A 17,585-nucleotide genomic window follows, 5' to 3' on the forward strand; every position below is an offset into this window, starting at 1 on the left:
TATCATCGGTTCGTGGAGGGGTTCTCATCCATTGCAGCCCCGATGACCAGGTTGACCCAGAAGGGTGCCCAGTTCAGATGGTCGGATGAGTGTGAGGCGAGCTTTCAGAAGCTCAAGACAGCTCTGACTACGGCACCAGTGTTGGTTTTGCCCACAGGTTCAGGGCCTTATATAGTTTATTGTGATGCTTCCCGTGTTGGGCTTGGAGCAGTGTTGATGCAGGATGGCAAAGTCATTGCCTATGCTTCGAGGCAGTTGAAGATTCATGAGAAGAACTATCCGGTTCATGATTTGGAGTTGGCAGCCATAGTTCACGTATTGAAGATTTGGAGGCATTATCTGTATGGCGTGACATGTGAGGTATTCACGGATCACAAGAGTCTTTAGTATTTGTTCAAGCAAAAGGAGTTGAATTTGAGGCAGAGGAGGTGGTTGGAGTTGTTGAAAGATTATGATATCACCATTTTATATCATCCAGGGAAGGCCAATGTGGTGGTCGATGCTTTGAGTAGGAAGTCAGCCAGTATGGGCAATCTTGCTTATATTCCGATCGGTGAGAGAGCGCTTGCTTTGGATGTTCAGGCTTTAGCCAATCAGTTTGTGAGACTGGATGTTTCTGAGCCCAGTCGTGTGTTAGCTTGTACGGTCGCTCGTTCTTCATTATTGGAGCGTATCCGTGATCGGCAGTATGATGATCCCCATTTGTGTGTCCTTAGAGACACGGTGCAGCGCGGAGATGCCAGGCAGGTTACCTTAGATGATAAAGGAGTTTTGATATTGAGGGTCGAGTCTGTGTGCCTAACGTGGATGGGCTCTGAGAGTTGATTTTGGAGGAGGCCCATAGCTCCCGGTACTCTATTCATCCAGGCGCCGCGAGGATGTATCAGGATTTGCAGCAGCATTATTGGTGGCGTAGAATGAAGAAGGATATCGTAGCATATGTGGCTCGTCGTTTGAATTGTCAGCAGGTTAAGTACGAGCATTAGAGGCCTGGTGGTTTATTTCAGAGGATTGAGCTTCCCGAGTGGAAGTGGGAGAGGATCACCATGGACTTTGTTACTGGACTCCCGCAGAGTCGGAAGAAGTTCGACGCAGTATGGGTCATTGTTGATAGGCTGACCAAGTCAGCGCATTTCATTCCTGTGGCAGTCTCCTATTCTTCTGAGAGGTTAGCTGAGATCTACATTAGGGAGATGGTTCGCCTTCATGGTGTGCCTGTATCTATCATTTCGGACCGGGGTACGCAGTTTACCTCGCGTATTTGGAGAGTAGTTCTGCGAGAGTTGGGCACACGGGTGGATTTGAGTACAACATTTCATCCCTAGACGGACGGACAGTCCGAGCGGACTATTCAGATTTTGGAGGATATGCTCCGAGCTTGTGTCATTGACTTTGGAGATTCGTGGGATCAGTTCTTGCCTTTAGCGGAGTTTGCCTACAACAACATCTACCAGTCGAGCATCCAAATGGCTCCTTATGAGGCTTTATATGGTAGGCGGTGTCGGTCTCCGGTTGGATGGTTTGAGCCGGGAGAGGCTCGGTTGTTGTGTACGGATCTGGTTCAGGAGGCCTTGGACAAGGTCAGGATCATTCAGGATAGGCTTCGTTCAGCTCAGTCCAGGCAAAAGAGTTATACGGACCGCAAGGTTCGAGATGTGGCTTTTATGGTCGGTGAGCGGGTATTACTCCGAGTGTCGCCTATGAAGGGCGTGATGAGATTTGGGAAGAAGGGCAAGCTTAGCCCTAGGTTCATTGGTCCATTTGAGATTCTTGATCGAGTGGGAGAGGTGGCTTATAGACTTGCATTGCCACCGAGCTTATCAGCCGTGCATCCAGTGTTTCATGCGTCCATGCTTCGGAGGTATCACGGCTATCCATCCCACGTGTTAGATTACAGCACTGTCCAGTTGGACAAGGACTTGTCTTACGACGAGGAGCCGGTGGCTATTCTAGACCGGCAGGTTCGTCAGTTGAGGTCAAAGAGTTTTCCTTCTGTTCGTGTTCAGTGGAGAGGTCAGCCTCCTGAGGCATCGACCTGGGAGTCCGAGTCCGATATGCGGAGCCGTTATCCCCATCTTTTCCCCGACTCAGGTACTTCCTTCTTATGTCCGTTCGAGGACGAACGGTTGTTTTAGAGGTGGAGAATGTGATGACCCAAAAAAGATCATCACTTGTTTTAAATTAACTTCTGTGCTTCTGAGGCCTTGCAAACCTCATTTAGAGCCACCTCGATTTGCGTGCGCAATCCTAGCGCGTAGCCAGAAAGCTTATATGTGAAAATCTGTGAAAAATGATAAGTTTTGACTATAAAATGAATAAATTTGACTTCGGTCAATGTTTTGGGTAAACGGACCCGGACCCGTAATTTGACGATCCCGGAGGGTCCGTAGGAAAATATGGGACTTGGGCATATGCCCAGAATCGAATTCCGAGATCCCAAGCCCGAGAAATGAATTTTTGAAAGAAATTATTTTCTGAAATTGTTTAAGAAAACTCGACATAAAATTTGATTAGAACATGTTAGTATCGGGCCCGTATTTTGATTTCGGCGCCCGGTACAGGTCTTATATATGATTTAAGATGTTTCCGTGAAATTTGGTGAAAAACGGATGTCGTTTGACGTGATTCGGACCTAAAATTGCTAAATTTGATACTTGATGAAGTTTGAGAAAAAGTTCTTGATTTTGAGGTTTGATTCATGGTTATTGAGGTTATTTTGGCGATTTGATCGCACGGATAAGTTCGTATGATGTTTTTGAGTTAGTATGCACATTTGGTTTGGAGTTCCGAGGGCTCGGGTGAGTTTCGGGTAGGTTCCGGGAGGTCTTAGGCTTAAAAACTCAGATATTGCAGGTTCAGAGCAATTCTAGCTCTCTGAACCCGCTAGCGTGGTTCGCGAGAAATCGTGTGCGGCCGCGGAGAGGGGAGTCAGTGCGGTCCGCGGTCGACTTTCTGCGGTGCGCGGTGAAGGGTTGTGCGGCCGCAGTCGACTTTGTGCGGTCCGCACAGGGTCAGGAAGGGCCGTGCGGCCGCAGTCCGTTTTGTGCGCCCCGCACAGGGGTCCTGAGAGGTATATATATAGACGGGATTTTCAGTTATTTTTTATTTTTCAAAACCCTAAGACACAAGAGGCGATTTTTCAAACAACCTTTCTTCTCCAAAACGTTGGTAAGTGATTTCTAACTTATTTTCTTCACTCCTTAACATCTTTTAACATGATTTCAACTTAAAATCAAAGATTTTCATGGGGGAAATTGAAGGTTTTGGGTAGGACCTAGGTTTTTCAAAAATTGGGGGTTTGGACCTCGATTTGAGGTCCGATTTCAAAATAAATTATATATTTGGGTTCGTGGGAGAATGGGTAATCGGATTTTGGTTCGAACCTCGGGTTTTGACATGTGGGCCCGGGGGCAATTTGACGTTTTTTTGAGTAAAACATTAGAAAAACTCATTTTCATGCATTGGGGTTGATACATTTAGCATTAATTGATGTAATTAAGTAACTTGTGACTAGATACGAGCGAAGAGGTGGTGGAATCAAGGGGTAAAGCGATAATTGAGACGTCAATTGCGTTCATGGTATCGAGGTAAGTGTCCGGTCTAACCTCGGCTTGAGGGATTAGGAGTTGTGTCCTATTTGCTAATTGCTTCTTGTTGAGTACGACGTATAGGCATGGTGACGAGTATCTATACGTTGGTGTCGAGCATGACCGTGAGTCTTGAATTGATAGATGTTGTGTTCTTAAATGTCACTACGGACGCTTATATTGATGATTTTCGATATTGAGCAAGGATTTAGTTTATTTTCGTGAATTTTATTTATGATTGAGTGTTGGTACTAATTGAGCTGAGTAGGAGTTGAGTTAGGATTGGTTATAGCTGATTCTCCCTTGCCGGGATGTTTATATTGATATTGTTGCTCTCTTGCCGGGAAGATAATATATTGCTTTGTTCCCTTGCCGGGATTCCTTGTGATTTTGTGTTGGCTTGTAAAATCGGGTGGTACGCCTACCACGAGATATGATGAAATGGGATCGGGTGGTACGCCTACCACGAGATATGATAAAATGGGATCGGGTGGTACGCCTACCACGAGATATGATGAAATGGGATCGGGTAGTACGCCTACCACGAGATATGATGAAATGGGATCGGGTGGTACGCCTACCACAAGACATGAGAAATGGGATCGGGTTGCACGCCTGCAACGAGATGTGAACTGAAAGTGTAAATTGCCTTTGTTTTCCTTATCCTTGATAGAAGTTGAACTTTTGATTTATTGATAATTCTCTTGAGATTCTGTTTTATATGTTATCCCCCGAAGCATGTTTTCCCCTTCCCAGCCTTTAATTATTTGTTCTAGTTCATTTTCCGCTGTATACATATATATAACTGCACAGGTTTATCTGGAGTCTGGTCCTAGTCTCGTCACTACCTCGCCGGGGTTAGGCCAGGCACTTACCAGCACATGGGGTCGGTTGTGCTGATACTACACTCTGCACTCTGTGCAGATACCGAGGCAGCACTGGGACAGCAGCAGTAGTTCGGGAGCTAGCCTTCAGTCCACCGAGACACTGAGGTAGCCTTGCAGGCATCCGCAGGCCCGGCGTCTCCTCTATCTTTTATTACGTTCTGTTATCTCTTGTATTCGAGACAGACAGTGTTACTTTCTTTCAAACGGTTGTATGTAGTAATCTTAGTAGTCCGTGGATGTTGTGACACCAGGTTCTTGTTAGAGGCATGTGTTGGTCTTCAGAATGATTCGGTTTTAAGTTTATTTAAGACTTCCGCTAGATTTCCTATTCCGCTGTTATTTAATTATTTATTTAATTGTTAATTTAATTGGTTAAAAGGGAATTAAAAACAAAAGCGTTTAGAGATTTTAGTTCGTGGCTTGCCTAGCTTCTATGAGTAGGCGCCATCACGACTCCCGAAGGTGGGAAAATCCGGGTCGTGACATAACGCAACTTTATCGGGCAAATATCACAAGAATGATCATAGATGAATGATCTTATTTATAACAGGAAATGACGGGACCTCCATACATGTATTTATTATATATATCACCTTTGACATGGCCAGATTAAAATAGAAACTTGGGGATTAATTTTAAAATTTATCTCTTTCCGATAAATTTTCTCTGTTCGTCATGCTGGCAAGATTACTCTATCTATACGAATGGAACCAATTCTCAACGAATTAAGAATTAGACCAGAGCATTCAATTATTGTTTGATCATTACATAAATGTTTCTTTCAATTTATTCTTGTTTTGACAAGATTAACAATTGCGCTTTTTCAATTGCGTTTTAGATGGGGTGAGTTTGTGAATGATGAATAAGAAGAAAGAAAAAAGTTATAAAACATATAGTGAATTTTTGCATGCTACCATGCCCTATCTTATTTGACATTAGTTTTCTTTATCCTAAACTTGGTAGATAGCAGTAATTTTTTAGAGTCGGTTTTATGGCTTTCACTAATATTATGTATGAAGTGAGAAAAACATCACTAGCCATGCAACTATCGAATACAGTGAATTATTGGGAGAATGGAGAAAAGGAGACTGCACATAGATCAAATCAACTAAAATTCGAAGAGGATTCTCAAAAGAGCTGAGATTAGTCAATTGACCCCCTACTCCCACTATAATCAACAACTGTAATATTTATTAAGACGGGAACAAATTTTAACTTGGGAGTCGTTTGGTCAAAAAACAAGTTCTTCCAGGATTAATTATCTTGGAATTAGTTATTCCGGAATTATTATCCCACCACTCCCATAGGAACAAAAATAACACTACAATCCCAGGATTACTAATCCCGGGATTAGCTATACCGGAATTTTTCCCCAATCAAACATAGAATAAACTCATCTCAAATTTAGTTCGGAAATTAGTTATCCCTTATCCCTCGTACCAAACGAGCCGTTATAGTCCAAGTTGTTCTGTATTTCATGGGCTTGACACTATGGGGTCGTTCGGTTGGGAAACAAGTTATCCCATGATTAATTATCCTATCCTACCCTCCCATTGGGATAAAAGACACTACAATCTCGGGATTAGTTATACCACGATTTTATCCCAACCAAGCGTGGGATAAACTCATCTTAAATTTAATCCCGAAACTAATTACCCCTTATCCCTCGTACCAAACGAGCCCTATAATAAGTATTATCTGCGACTTCATAAAACAAGAAGAGTGCCAACGCCACAAAATTGGTTCCAGCAACGGCAGTGTTCAAGATGGTGAGCAAACTCTACATGCGAAACGTCAAACGGCAATATGTTGACATGAGCATCAATTCATTTCAAATAAGGGTGACAAGAACGCAAACTCTTATAGACATAACTCACTGATCAATTTGGAAGCATAACGGAAGAAACAACATATGATGAAAGCATGCAACATTCAAGCATATCAAAACTTGATCACCAGGTAAAAATTCCATTACAAGGCTCCGGTAACAAAGCAAAAGTGCGACAAATTACCAACTCCAATGTAATATAAGAATGTAAAACAAATGAGATTCCAAAGGAGAAGACAAGTTATGCAATGCCAACTTCACTTCCCAAAAGCAAAAAATACAGGTAAACAAATGACAGTGCCCTTCAACTTCTTTTACAGAAAAAATTTACTTCAGTTTATAATCTATAATAAAAGGCACACTGATTTATCCTACAAAAAATAATGCTATCCAAGAAATAAGCTAAACACCCTGCAAGTTAGCAGCAGCTCTTTTCCACCAACATTTCCAGTAAAAACTACATTTACCTTAAAAACTAGTGGCAATTTTTGCACATTCCATTAGTTTTTTACTTGTAGGAGAACTACAACGACATTCTTTCCCTACTTCGACCCAATATAATAATAAATTTAAAAGAGTGAAGCAGAAAATGAGAAGGGGATAAGAACGCGGGGTCGTCAGTCTGCTGACAAAGACAAAGTTGCTTCGAGTGGAATCTTTCATCCACTTCTGCATCTTGACATCAAAGACATGTTACAGGTTGGCGAGGCACCTGGAAGTGATATGGTAGAACCTCAAGCTGCTTCTGAAGAAAGCGTTTCTCAAAAAGCAACCTGAAAAAATGCTATCCAAGAAAACTACATTCCTCCTGTTAACACTTATGCGTAATACATATACAAGCTGTTTGCAGCGGCACAGGCAATTGAATTTTCAGTTGGATGCCATGCTAGATGGAGCAGCTTTGTTGTGAAATCAAATGAATTTCCATTTGCATCAACCCCTGGACTCTCTGATCCTGTAATGCAAATAAATAAATTCCAGTATATTTCGTCATGGTGAACAAATTTTCAAGTAATTAGAAAGTATAAACATGACTTATTGTCTCCCCAGACCCCACCTGTGGGCAGTGGCAAGGCTAGAAATTTTAAGGGTGTTCAAATTCAAAAGAAGAAAAAATTTCCGACAAAGGGTGTTCAATATGTGTTATATACTTCTAAAACGTAATATTTTACCTATGTACACAGTGCAATTTTTCAACGAAGGGTGGTCAACTTGGCTTCGCCACTGCCTGTGGGATTATACTGGGTATGTTGTTGTAAACATGACTTACTGTCAAGTTCATATATGAATACAATGCATACCTCTCCTGACGACACGTGTTATGCTACTGCTCAGAGACCTGGAAGGCCTTGAAGGGGTTTGCACTTGTCTTCTGGAGGAGCACAATCAATGTTAGTCAGACACCAAGACAAACAACATTTACATCCATATCTGCTCATGTGGAAATACGATATAAGTACCTCATGGGGTTTTTGCTAGCTTCCAGTGTAGTTGCTTCAGTAGTCCCCGCAGCACAACCAAACACACGGAAAAGATTGCTGAAATCATAGAAGTTATTTGTCAAAAAACTAAATCAGCAGTGAAGAATAAAAGGAAAAATAAAACAGATTACGGTCTACACACCTATAAGAACCAGTTGCTACTCGCAGCCCATCACCACTAAGGCAACACTCGAACTTATCAAAAATGGAGTCGTTCTCATATAAATCACATAGCTGCATACCAGTAGAAAATTACATCTCTGATCAGCTAAGCCACAAACCAAACATAGTCAAGTAACATTTTGATGCAGATGGTAATTCACCTTTGGTCTCAAATATTCATGAACCTGGAAGGTTGATACTGGACCAGAATCCATATTTATGTCCCATAACTGAAAAGCAAGGTGAGTTCAGTAACAAGGAACACATATAATCCATATAAAGAGGTTCTGCTCATAGAGATGGGAAAGCATACAAACATGGAAGACCGGTGGTCCTCCTAACATGAAGGTGAAAAAGAAAAGACCCCAGCTTGAACTTGAAAACAACAAGCAGCAACTATACTTAAGTTACAAAAATTCTTGGTCTTGATCTACTTTAACTCTAAGTAGTTTAGCAAAAACATGCAAGCATCAAACAGTGGAGCGCAGCATGTTAAATAAATCTAGGCATAGATAATAACACTATAGTTAGCAGCATCTCAATAAACTTGTTTAAGATAAAGTTAGAGTATGTCCTATGAAAGAACTGACTAGATATGCAATGACTAGATATGCAAGGAATAATATGCAATTATGCATATATCAATCATAGGGAGGAGCTAAATGAATCATTCGTATCCATTCCACTCTATTCAGGTTCAGCGTATTCCAACACTAAATCATTTGTCTTCTAAGGCAATAGAAAGCATATACAAGGGAAGAAAAGTACTCAAACAGTCAACTAAATAGTTCCAAAATCAGAGGTGAAGGAACTTGGAATACATCTATATTATGTTAGAAACTACTTTTCAGTACATCATATTGAACTGAGGTGACAAAAATTGAAATAGAGGATAACAAGATTCTACCAAGATTTGTTAAGAAAATTTGAAAACTTTTGTACCTCAATCATAAAATTAAGCTCTCAGAAACTTGCAACTAGCACATAAAAGAAATTCCAAATGCAAAATTTTCCAAAGTTATTATAAGGATCAAAGAAGAACACCAAAACCAACTAATACAAATAAAAGTCAAAACTTGGAAGCACCATGAACATGAACCACGTTGAATGCAACTAGAAGCCTCATAAATGTTTTTTTCCATAGTAACCCACTAACCCTAGGAGAACATCAAGTGCACTCCAGAGTATCCATATCATATTACCATATTCAATACAATATCAACTGAGTGGGGTTCTCCATCAGACCATGGGGGCTAATAATTATTAGAAACGAAATGCAAAAGAGCAGGAGATATTGTTTCCAAGCAAGGCCACGGAGCTTGCTATGAGCCATGCTAATGCTACCTCATTGGAACTATGCTATTCTTTACAAAGCTTTTATAGATCAAACAGTGCCTTCAACAAAGTATAAGGAACATGAATGTGAAGTACACACTGCAATTGGTGCAACTCTCAAATACTCTACAGGTATCGCAAAACAAAAGTAAAAGGAACCAACCTTTAGGGTCATATAGTCACGACTGAGTATGTATCTTCCATCCTTAGAAAATTTAATATCTGAAATTGAAGCAATTATCTCGGTGAAAAAGGATCTTGAACCAGGTGCTTCTTGTTCCTCAAACCTGCATACAAGGCACAATGTTTACAATTTATTAAAGCTATCAGCAAGTAATTTGAAATACATATCCTTCTTAGCAAAAGTAGCTCTATTCCAGAATATTTTCATCCATCTTTCATATCTTCTGCTGGATAAGGACACCTTTTAAAGGTAGAAAAATAATCCCACCGACATTGACAATTAGAAAGAGGGAAAAAGAGAGATACTTACAATTTAGAATGTGAGTCGCATAAAGCTGACTGCCGCAGATCTATGAGACGAATTGACCCTTTTGAACTACTATACGCTAACGTGTTACAGTGGGTAGGATGAAATTCTGCTGAAGTTATCACCTCTGGAATAAATAACATGTGGTTAAAGTCTAAACATCTATTGAAAAAACAAAAGGCATATTGCAAAATGAAATGAAATGAAAGAAAGAATAATGACCTAGTTAACTTGCCCAAAACAAAGAAATTGAGGAAAAATTACCAGTTAGATCTTCCATATTTGTCGGCTTGACATCAACAATGTTGAAACTCTGATTGCTTATTTCCAAGTTCCAAAGGTTTATCCGGAGATCGTCAGCCGAGATGAATGTTTCGCCATCACTGAATGGAAAAGGAAAAGGCCAGGCAAATTACCATGAGCTCGCATAAACCAGAAAACACAAAATGGCAAAGCAAAACTACAAGAGCAAGATCTTTACCTGTTATTTGAAATAGAGTTGATATGATAGTCATGTGCATGAGCATACACTCTTCTGCACCTTGCAACTAGGCTGGTCTCATTACTTGTAACCTATGATTAACATTCCAAAGCATTTAGATTCAAATAGAGTAGTAATGAGGACATCATGTCAAGTTAAAACGCAACAACTGTCTTAGGGAGAGGGGACGCAATGCGACACCTAATTTCTTCTGCCAATCAAAGAAAAAGATTTAACGCACGGAGAATGCATACAGATTCCAATGTCGGCTGAGGATTTGAAGATAAAACATGTGTGTATCCATATCATGAAAGAGAAATCAAAGACATTTACAAAAGCACATAATGCATGATCACAAGAGTCCTAGCTTATGCGCATAAATAATACATTATAAATATATTTTTTAGAAGGTAACAGATTATATATATATGTGTGTGTGTGTGTATTTAACTAAGACTTTAACATATGTCAACTTTTCACTCTGCATGAGAACTTGGGTGCACAATTAACTATGTTAGACTTAAAAGTATTTGTTTAGGACTAAAGACAGCCACTAGAACTAGCAGAGACTAGAAGTAACAGTCTTCAAAATAACCAGGAGTCTGGAACACCATATACATTGCTCCACTGAAGTTGTGACTTCTTGAGATCTGTGTCTCTATAAACTATCTAATATCCAAAATGTATCTTAATGACATTGGACATGGCGTTTCCTTTTCCATATAACCTTAAATACATTGATTACAGACACTAACTAACATGCTTGGAAGATTAAAAACATAATGCACAGCCATAATTGACATGCCATAAACAACCAAACATACAGGATATATATAGCTTAAGTACAACTACCACAGGTAAACGTAATGAGGAAATGCCCCCAGGCGGAAACGACAAATCATTGCTCAAGCAATTGAAAGATCTATCTGCATTGCCCCCATTTGCAAGACATTGCTTTGGACTGGAAGAAACACTAGAACTGGCCACACTGCCATTCCCAACAGCCCTGGGAGGATCAATAGTCATATCGGATAGCTTCTTAACTTTCTTCTCTTGGACCTGAATCAGGAAAAGAAGTAGCAAGCACCTCAGCACACTGATAAGGAACCCACAAAAAGGATAGCCACCAGAAGAGTGCTTTACAGATAGACAGTTTCAAAGGTGCATGATAGGTCAACTCTCAACTAGCATCTCAACAACAATCAGTACAGTTCCCCGACACATTTGAAATTAACAAACAATATTGCTCATCAATGCAACAGCAAAATTATATCTTAGCCACGGAATGTATAGAAGAATAGGTACTTAATTTTTGAGAAGAAGAATAATACTCATTTTTAGTTTACCTGAACAAACTGGGCAAGTTACACTGACTTAAAGAATCATAGAAAAGCAAATCGGATGAACTAAGTTACCTTCCAAAACTTTATGGTTTTGTCATTGGTAGATAGAAGAAAGAGGGCACCATTAGGCGATTGGCACCAACGGATCTTGTTGATTTTCTCCTCAATCTCCAAACTCTTCAGATAATCAAACTGAACAGAAAGGTGCAAAGGAAGAAATTAAAATTCTACTTGAAGCAAGAAAGGGAGGAAAGCAAAGCAGGTGGGGAATGAGAAATAGCAGTGGGATGCAATTCACCCCTTCAACGTTGCATCTTCACAGGATAGTGGCAGCTCAAATTGGCAAATACATAAGAAATAGGAAAATAAGATTCTCCTTAAGTTCTTCTATCACAACAAAAGGAAATAAAGAAGGGCGAACAACAAGGAACCGGCAGATACCTCAGGTTCATGGCTTTGAAATTCTGTCTTGTAGCGGAACTCTGGATGGCGACTCACAGGATAGTCCATTCTCTCGAGCTCTCTTCGACTACCAATATGCTAAAGCAACACAACGCAAAAGGAGAGACATGATCAGAGAAAACAACCTCCAATTTTTAAAAAATCTTCTGAACTGAAGAAACCCACCTCTTTTGTATCAGTCCTTTCAAATAATACCACCCTACCCCCACGATCTCCAGTAGCAAGATGGTCACCAGTTTTATCGAACTCAATTGCGGAGATGATATCAACTGCAATAATAAAGACAGAAAATAAATCATGATATTCAAAAAATTAAGTGTCCTAAACATCATGCAGAGAGAGCAAAGCACATGCTCTCATAGTTGCAGACTCCCAATGCAACTGGAAATGGTACAGCTGCATCGTCAAGGCACTTTAGACTAATTTGCAGTACAAAATTTGTTCTGAAAATTCCGTTTCTGAATTAAGCTAATGTACAGATCCTGTCACAGTCTTAACCGTTTTAGGTAAAATGAACCGCCTACCGTTACTAGTCAAACCATGTCACTCATACGACATGGAGCACAAGATGAGTGTAATGTAGATGAATTCATATACAGGTCCTACAAGCATTAGTTTTCCTTCAGTACATATTGCTGGTTAAAGGAAATCATGAAAGAAACAATCGAATGATTGCTAGCACTAACAGGGGCAAAATCAAAATCTAAAGTCATGCTTGAGTAAGAAACTCTACATATAGGAAAGAATCATTTTTAAAATGTAGCTCGCGAATCTGAACAATGGAATAAATGTGGAGAAGAACAGTGAAACTGATGCAGCCATGGATTTGGCAGTTCAGACTGTTTTGCAACATGACCACAAGGATCTTATCTTATTGCTGACAAAACTAAAAGCACCCACATCGTACATATGTGTGCCTTTTAGAGACAGTAAGAAGACAAACACAAGTCAGAAAAAACAATTCCATGTACTAGGACTTCAGCCACCACATATCTTGATATTAGGCAGGCAAACTCCAATGATCAAAAGATTACTAACTACTAGGGTATACGAACGTGCCTTTAGAGGCAATAAATAGACAAAGAGGAGTCAGAAAAGGCAACTTCCATGTACTATAACTTCTGAAACGACATGTGTTGGTATTAGGCAGGAAATTCTAATGATCAAAAGACTAATAGTCAGTGCCAATTTCATTTTGCAGCACACAGTCTGCATATTTTCAGACAAATAAAGCATGAAGTAAAAGAAAAAGACGCAAGAGTAGAAGGCAAGACAAAGGAGCTTGAGTGTGGTATAAACTTCAGAAAAATGGACTTTGATGTGCACCATGAATCATGATTCAGGAAAAGAAGTCTCATGGATCAAGATGCTGAATCAAGAGATCCAGATTCAGTTTCATTCTGAAAACTAAAACCCTATGCTGCAAATGAGGCAAAATGGCATCAAGACAATCCAACTTCCCGTTATCCTCCACTGCATAACTTTCTCATTCTAATAGATACTTGAGTAACTATTTACGAGAAGCAACAAAATTCAAAGCCTTTTATTGAAGGTCATGAGACTTATCACTCCCATATTGGATATTAAGAATAATCCTAAAAAGGGGAAAGCCAAAGCAAAAGGGTGGCATCTACAAAGTGTTACAAGCATTCAAACTAAACCTACTTTGCTTGTATGCCTCTTCAACTTAGTTTACGAAAGGAGAACCATATCTATAGTAATCTATATTGAGTTACTGACTCACAAATCAAGAGTTGAATGACCCCACTCCCGTAGGCATTGCATAGTACATATCTTCAAAACAAGAGAGCAGCTTGGATGTGAACTGGTCTAATGGAAGCCTTATCAGATATATAGACATTTCATACAACACATTGGAGTACTTTATAAGAAAGTCACAACCTTTTACTGTTCTACAGCAGGATAGACATCAGGTAACATCTTTCTAGGAACAGTCTATTGTGTATGCATGTTATGACAACATCAAATCTTTCCACAATTTAGGCGAAGGACGGTATCTAACCTGAGCATTGTTACCTGACATATGTCTACCTATGCATAGTGGCTTGAGATGAGGCAGTAGTCCAGCATCGTGCCTTAGAGCTCAAAAGTTTAATGAGTGGAGCTAAAAGAATGTTTGGTGACATCTTCACAGAACTGACCATAGCAGAGTGGTAATAAAAGATTATACAGCCACTTACACCCCCATGATTTAAATTTGTGCATACATAGTTCACCACTCATAAGCACCAAAGAAACAAGTGAAGATAGCAGTTACTGTCCTTCAACACGATGCTTGCATCAAAGTCAAAAACCTATACTACATAGTCCTCTACGAAACTGAGAACAACTAAATTGAAAACATTGACAGGCTACATCAAAAAACAATCATCTAGATCTGGACGCGAGTTAAAGAATTCTCTAATAGCACAGTAGATGAAATATAAGTAAATATAAACTTTTTAGAGTTCACTAGGTACTGTTCTCAATTGGCTAAAATCCCCGTCACTCAATCAAACCTGCGACCGAAATCTAACAGATTTGCGCCACTCGCCGATTAATAAACTTCAGTATTTTCTCTATTGACTACCACATAACCGATCAAAAATGGAAAGCCAAACCCTAATAGCGATACAGAAATCAAAGCAAGTACGGATCCAAAGGTAACAGAGGATTTAAGTATGATAGTAATATAATAAAAATAATAAATTACCTTCCTGAACTTCCTCGCCGGCCGTACGCTCACCAAATACCTGAGAGAATTTCCACTCAAGCGGCGGTGGTGGACCCGCCGGAGCTGCCGCGACATCTCCACCATCACCACCGTTCATCTTCCTTATTTTTTGTTAATTTTTTTCCTCAATAAGCAAATAGAGACGAATCAAATCGAACAAAGCAACAATCGGATGAAGACAAAGAAGAAAATTATATCAATTCATGAAAAAGCGATCGCCTTTTAGGTTTTTACAGAATCGCCGTCGTGATGAAAAGATTGTAACTTCATAGAAAAATGTATTCAACCATTACAACTTCCCAAACATTATCAAAGAGCACATGCCTTCCAATTCCAGATTGATTCTGGATTTTTTTATTTTTTCTTTTTTCAGTGATGGGATTGGGGAAGGAGAAAATAGGGAATTTGCCGTTCTTTTGCCTTCCACTTCTTTCTCTGTCTAAGCTCTATCAATAATACATTCTCTCTCTCTACCCACCTTTTTATTTTTATTTTACTTAAGCCCTGCTATTTTTACCGACTTTCTATCCCATTGGGTCACACTGTCGCATTGACAAAAGAAATTCTTAAATTTGTCAGCAATTTTACTTTTAAGAAATAAATTGATTTAATTACCTCGTAGTTAAGAAAAAAATTAATATTGGCCTAACTTTCCTAATAAAGCTTCAATCAAAAAGTAATTTTAGGTCATAATCAAAAGTAAATAGGTAAATTTAAACTTTCTTTTTAAAGAATTAAGAAGTACTCCCTCCGTTCACTTTTACTTGTCACTTTTAGCATATCAAGATAAGACAATTTCTTTTTACCTATTATACCCATAGTATTTATTACTCATTTCAAATTATTTTCTCAATTTCAATAAAATATGCATCAATTAATATGGGTGTAATAGTAAATTATGCATTTCATTTATTATTTTTTAAGGGACGTGAAAAGCTCATAATTAACGAGTAAAAGTGAATGGAGAAAGTATAGAGTACACCGCTTCATGTTAAATATATATTAAGAACAAGGGCAAATATGAGATGATTTGCGAACAAGAAAAATATAAATAGACCAAAGTGGATTTGATTGAAAGATAAATGGGACAAGTGCTCAAATGCAGCAGGGAGCTTCCCTTGTTTAGCGAGTAACTAAAATTACAAAGTATCCACTAATATTTAACCACCTCAAAATCAACTTCAGACATATAGGACTAAAGTTAAATTCAATATTTAAAATTTTAAACTTCAGAATTTAGATAGCCTAACTTCAGATTGAGAGCTCGTTTGGTACGAGGGGATAAGTGATAATTAGTCTCAGGATAAGGGATAATTAATTTCGGGATTAAATTTGATATGAGTTTGTTTTATATTTGTCTGGAATAAAATCGTGGTATAACTAATCCCGGGATTAGTTATCCCGTGATTGTTGTATCTTTTTATTCCTATGGAAGGGTAGGATAACTAATCTTGAAATAACTTATTCCGAAATTATTAATTATGGGATAACATGTTATCCAACCAAACGCTCGAGTGTGTGAAGTTTATTTATTGCGTGTGCAGAAATTAAATATAGCAATTTGGAATAACTAATGAGCAAATTAAGGAAGAGCTCGTGTGCTATTTGTGGGTCATGTGAGTGACCATGACGGCGGGTGAGGTTAGTGACAAATTATTACTCCCTCCCGTCCACAATAAGTGATTTTTTGGTTTCTTTCTTGTGATCCAAAATAAGTGATTTTTTTCAGATTTCAAGAATGAATTAATTATTTTTTTCCTACATTGCCCTTGGAGTAAATAACATTGGAGTATGTGTTAGGAGTGTTTATGTGAAGAGATAGTAAGGGTTAATACGGTTAATTTTATTGCTAATTAATGTTAAAAGGTGAATTTCTTAATATGTGTGAAAACAACCAAAAATTCACGTATTTTGAACCGGAGGGAGTATTATTAGTAGTAACAAATATTTTTATTCGACTTCTGTACACCACCGTTTGTTGGTGGGAGAGGACATAAAGGTGAAGTTGCCGAATTGACGTTTATGTCCTTGTCTTTTTATCTTTTACTTCAATTTTATTTAGATTGAAGATGCTACCTCCTCATTTATTTATTAACCCCATATAGTAATTGTATGTATCATTAGATATGATGTGATATTTTTGGTGGATTGAATAAATTAACTATTTGATCATTTGACTGGTCCTTTTACTTTTTGAGGCTGCATAGAAACTTGTCTAGTTTCAATTTCTATCATTGTAGAGATTAACATGTCAAACAACTTCTTAGAATTTTTTTGAATGCATGCATTTATATTGTTGTAATGTCTTAACAAACCATGGAATCATTTAGGCAAAAAATAGCACGTGCTAGCCATTTTTTGGATTGGTAACTAAAAAGTAGCCAATGTTAGCGAAGTCATTGCAAGATAGCCATTATTTTACTAAAACTCAGAAAGGTTCAGCATAACATGTGGGATTAAAGCAATCATGCGCATAAACTTCTAGTATATAATGTTGGAACTCAAGCACACGGAAAGTTTCAGCATAATATGCGGGATTATGGAGCTCCTGCATAAAACTTCCAGCATATTATGATAGTACTCCAACACATTATAAAATTTCAACATATTATGTTGGAAGCTCAAATGAAAAAAAGTTCGAACCCCAGCATTTTATGCTGAAATATTTCCAGATCTTTAAGAGTGTTTTAGTTTTGATGTTATATTTACATGAAAAGTGGCTAAATTTAGATTACTTTTGAAACTGTGGCTATTTTTCAATTACCAGTTATAAATATGGTTATTTCTAATCCCTC

At 38.6% G+C, this 17,585-nt stretch overlaps 1 protein-coding gene across 3 annotated transcripts; it reads right to left on the reverse strand.

The window, feature by feature from the left end:
- Nucleotides 1–6,426: 6,426 nt before the first annotated feature.
- On the reverse strand, nucleotides 6,427–15,278 carry LOC109219550 (serine/threonine protein phosphatase 2A 55 kDa regulatory subunit B beta isoform). Of its 3 annotated transcripts, none has more exons than XM_019384010.1 (14): nucleotides 14,770–15,278; nucleotides 12,222–12,325; nucleotides 12,036–12,134; nucleotides 11,667–11,786; nucleotides 11,101–11,310; nucleotides 10,252–10,343; nucleotides 10,035–10,153; nucleotides 9,774–9,897; nucleotides 9,444–9,567; nucleotides 8,107–8,175; nucleotides 7,926–8,017; nucleotides 7,763–7,840; nucleotides 7,604–7,671; nucleotides 6,427–7,257 (listed from the first exon to the last, which is right to left on the reverse strand). In XM_019384010.1, exons 1-14 carry the CDS (start codon nucleotides 14,885–14,887, stop codon nucleotides 7,121–7,123), a joined length of 1,554 nt encoding a protein of 517 aa, XP_019239555.1. In that variant the 5' UTR covers nucleotides 14,888–15,278; the 3' UTR covers nucleotides 6,427–7,120. The 3 variants fall into 3 exon arrangements, with proteins under 3 accessions (XP_019239555.1, XP_019239554.1, XP_019239553.1); XM_019384009.1 differs by having other exon boundaries at nucleotides 7,604–7,674; nucleotides 11,104–11,310; nucleotides 14,770–15,277; XM_019384008.1 differs by having other exon boundaries at nucleotides 7,604–7,674; nucleotides 14,770–15,277.
- Nucleotides 15,279–17,585: the final 2,307 nt, after the last annotated feature.

The sequence above is a fragment of the Nicotiana attenuata genome, unplaced genomic scaffold, assembly GCF_001879085.1.
Source record: "Nicotiana attenuata strain UT unplaced genomic scaffold, NIATTr2, whole genome shotgun sequence".
Lineage (NCBI taxonomy): Eukaryota > Viridiplantae > Streptophyta > Magnoliopsida > Solanales > Solanaceae > Nicotiana > Nicotiana attenuata.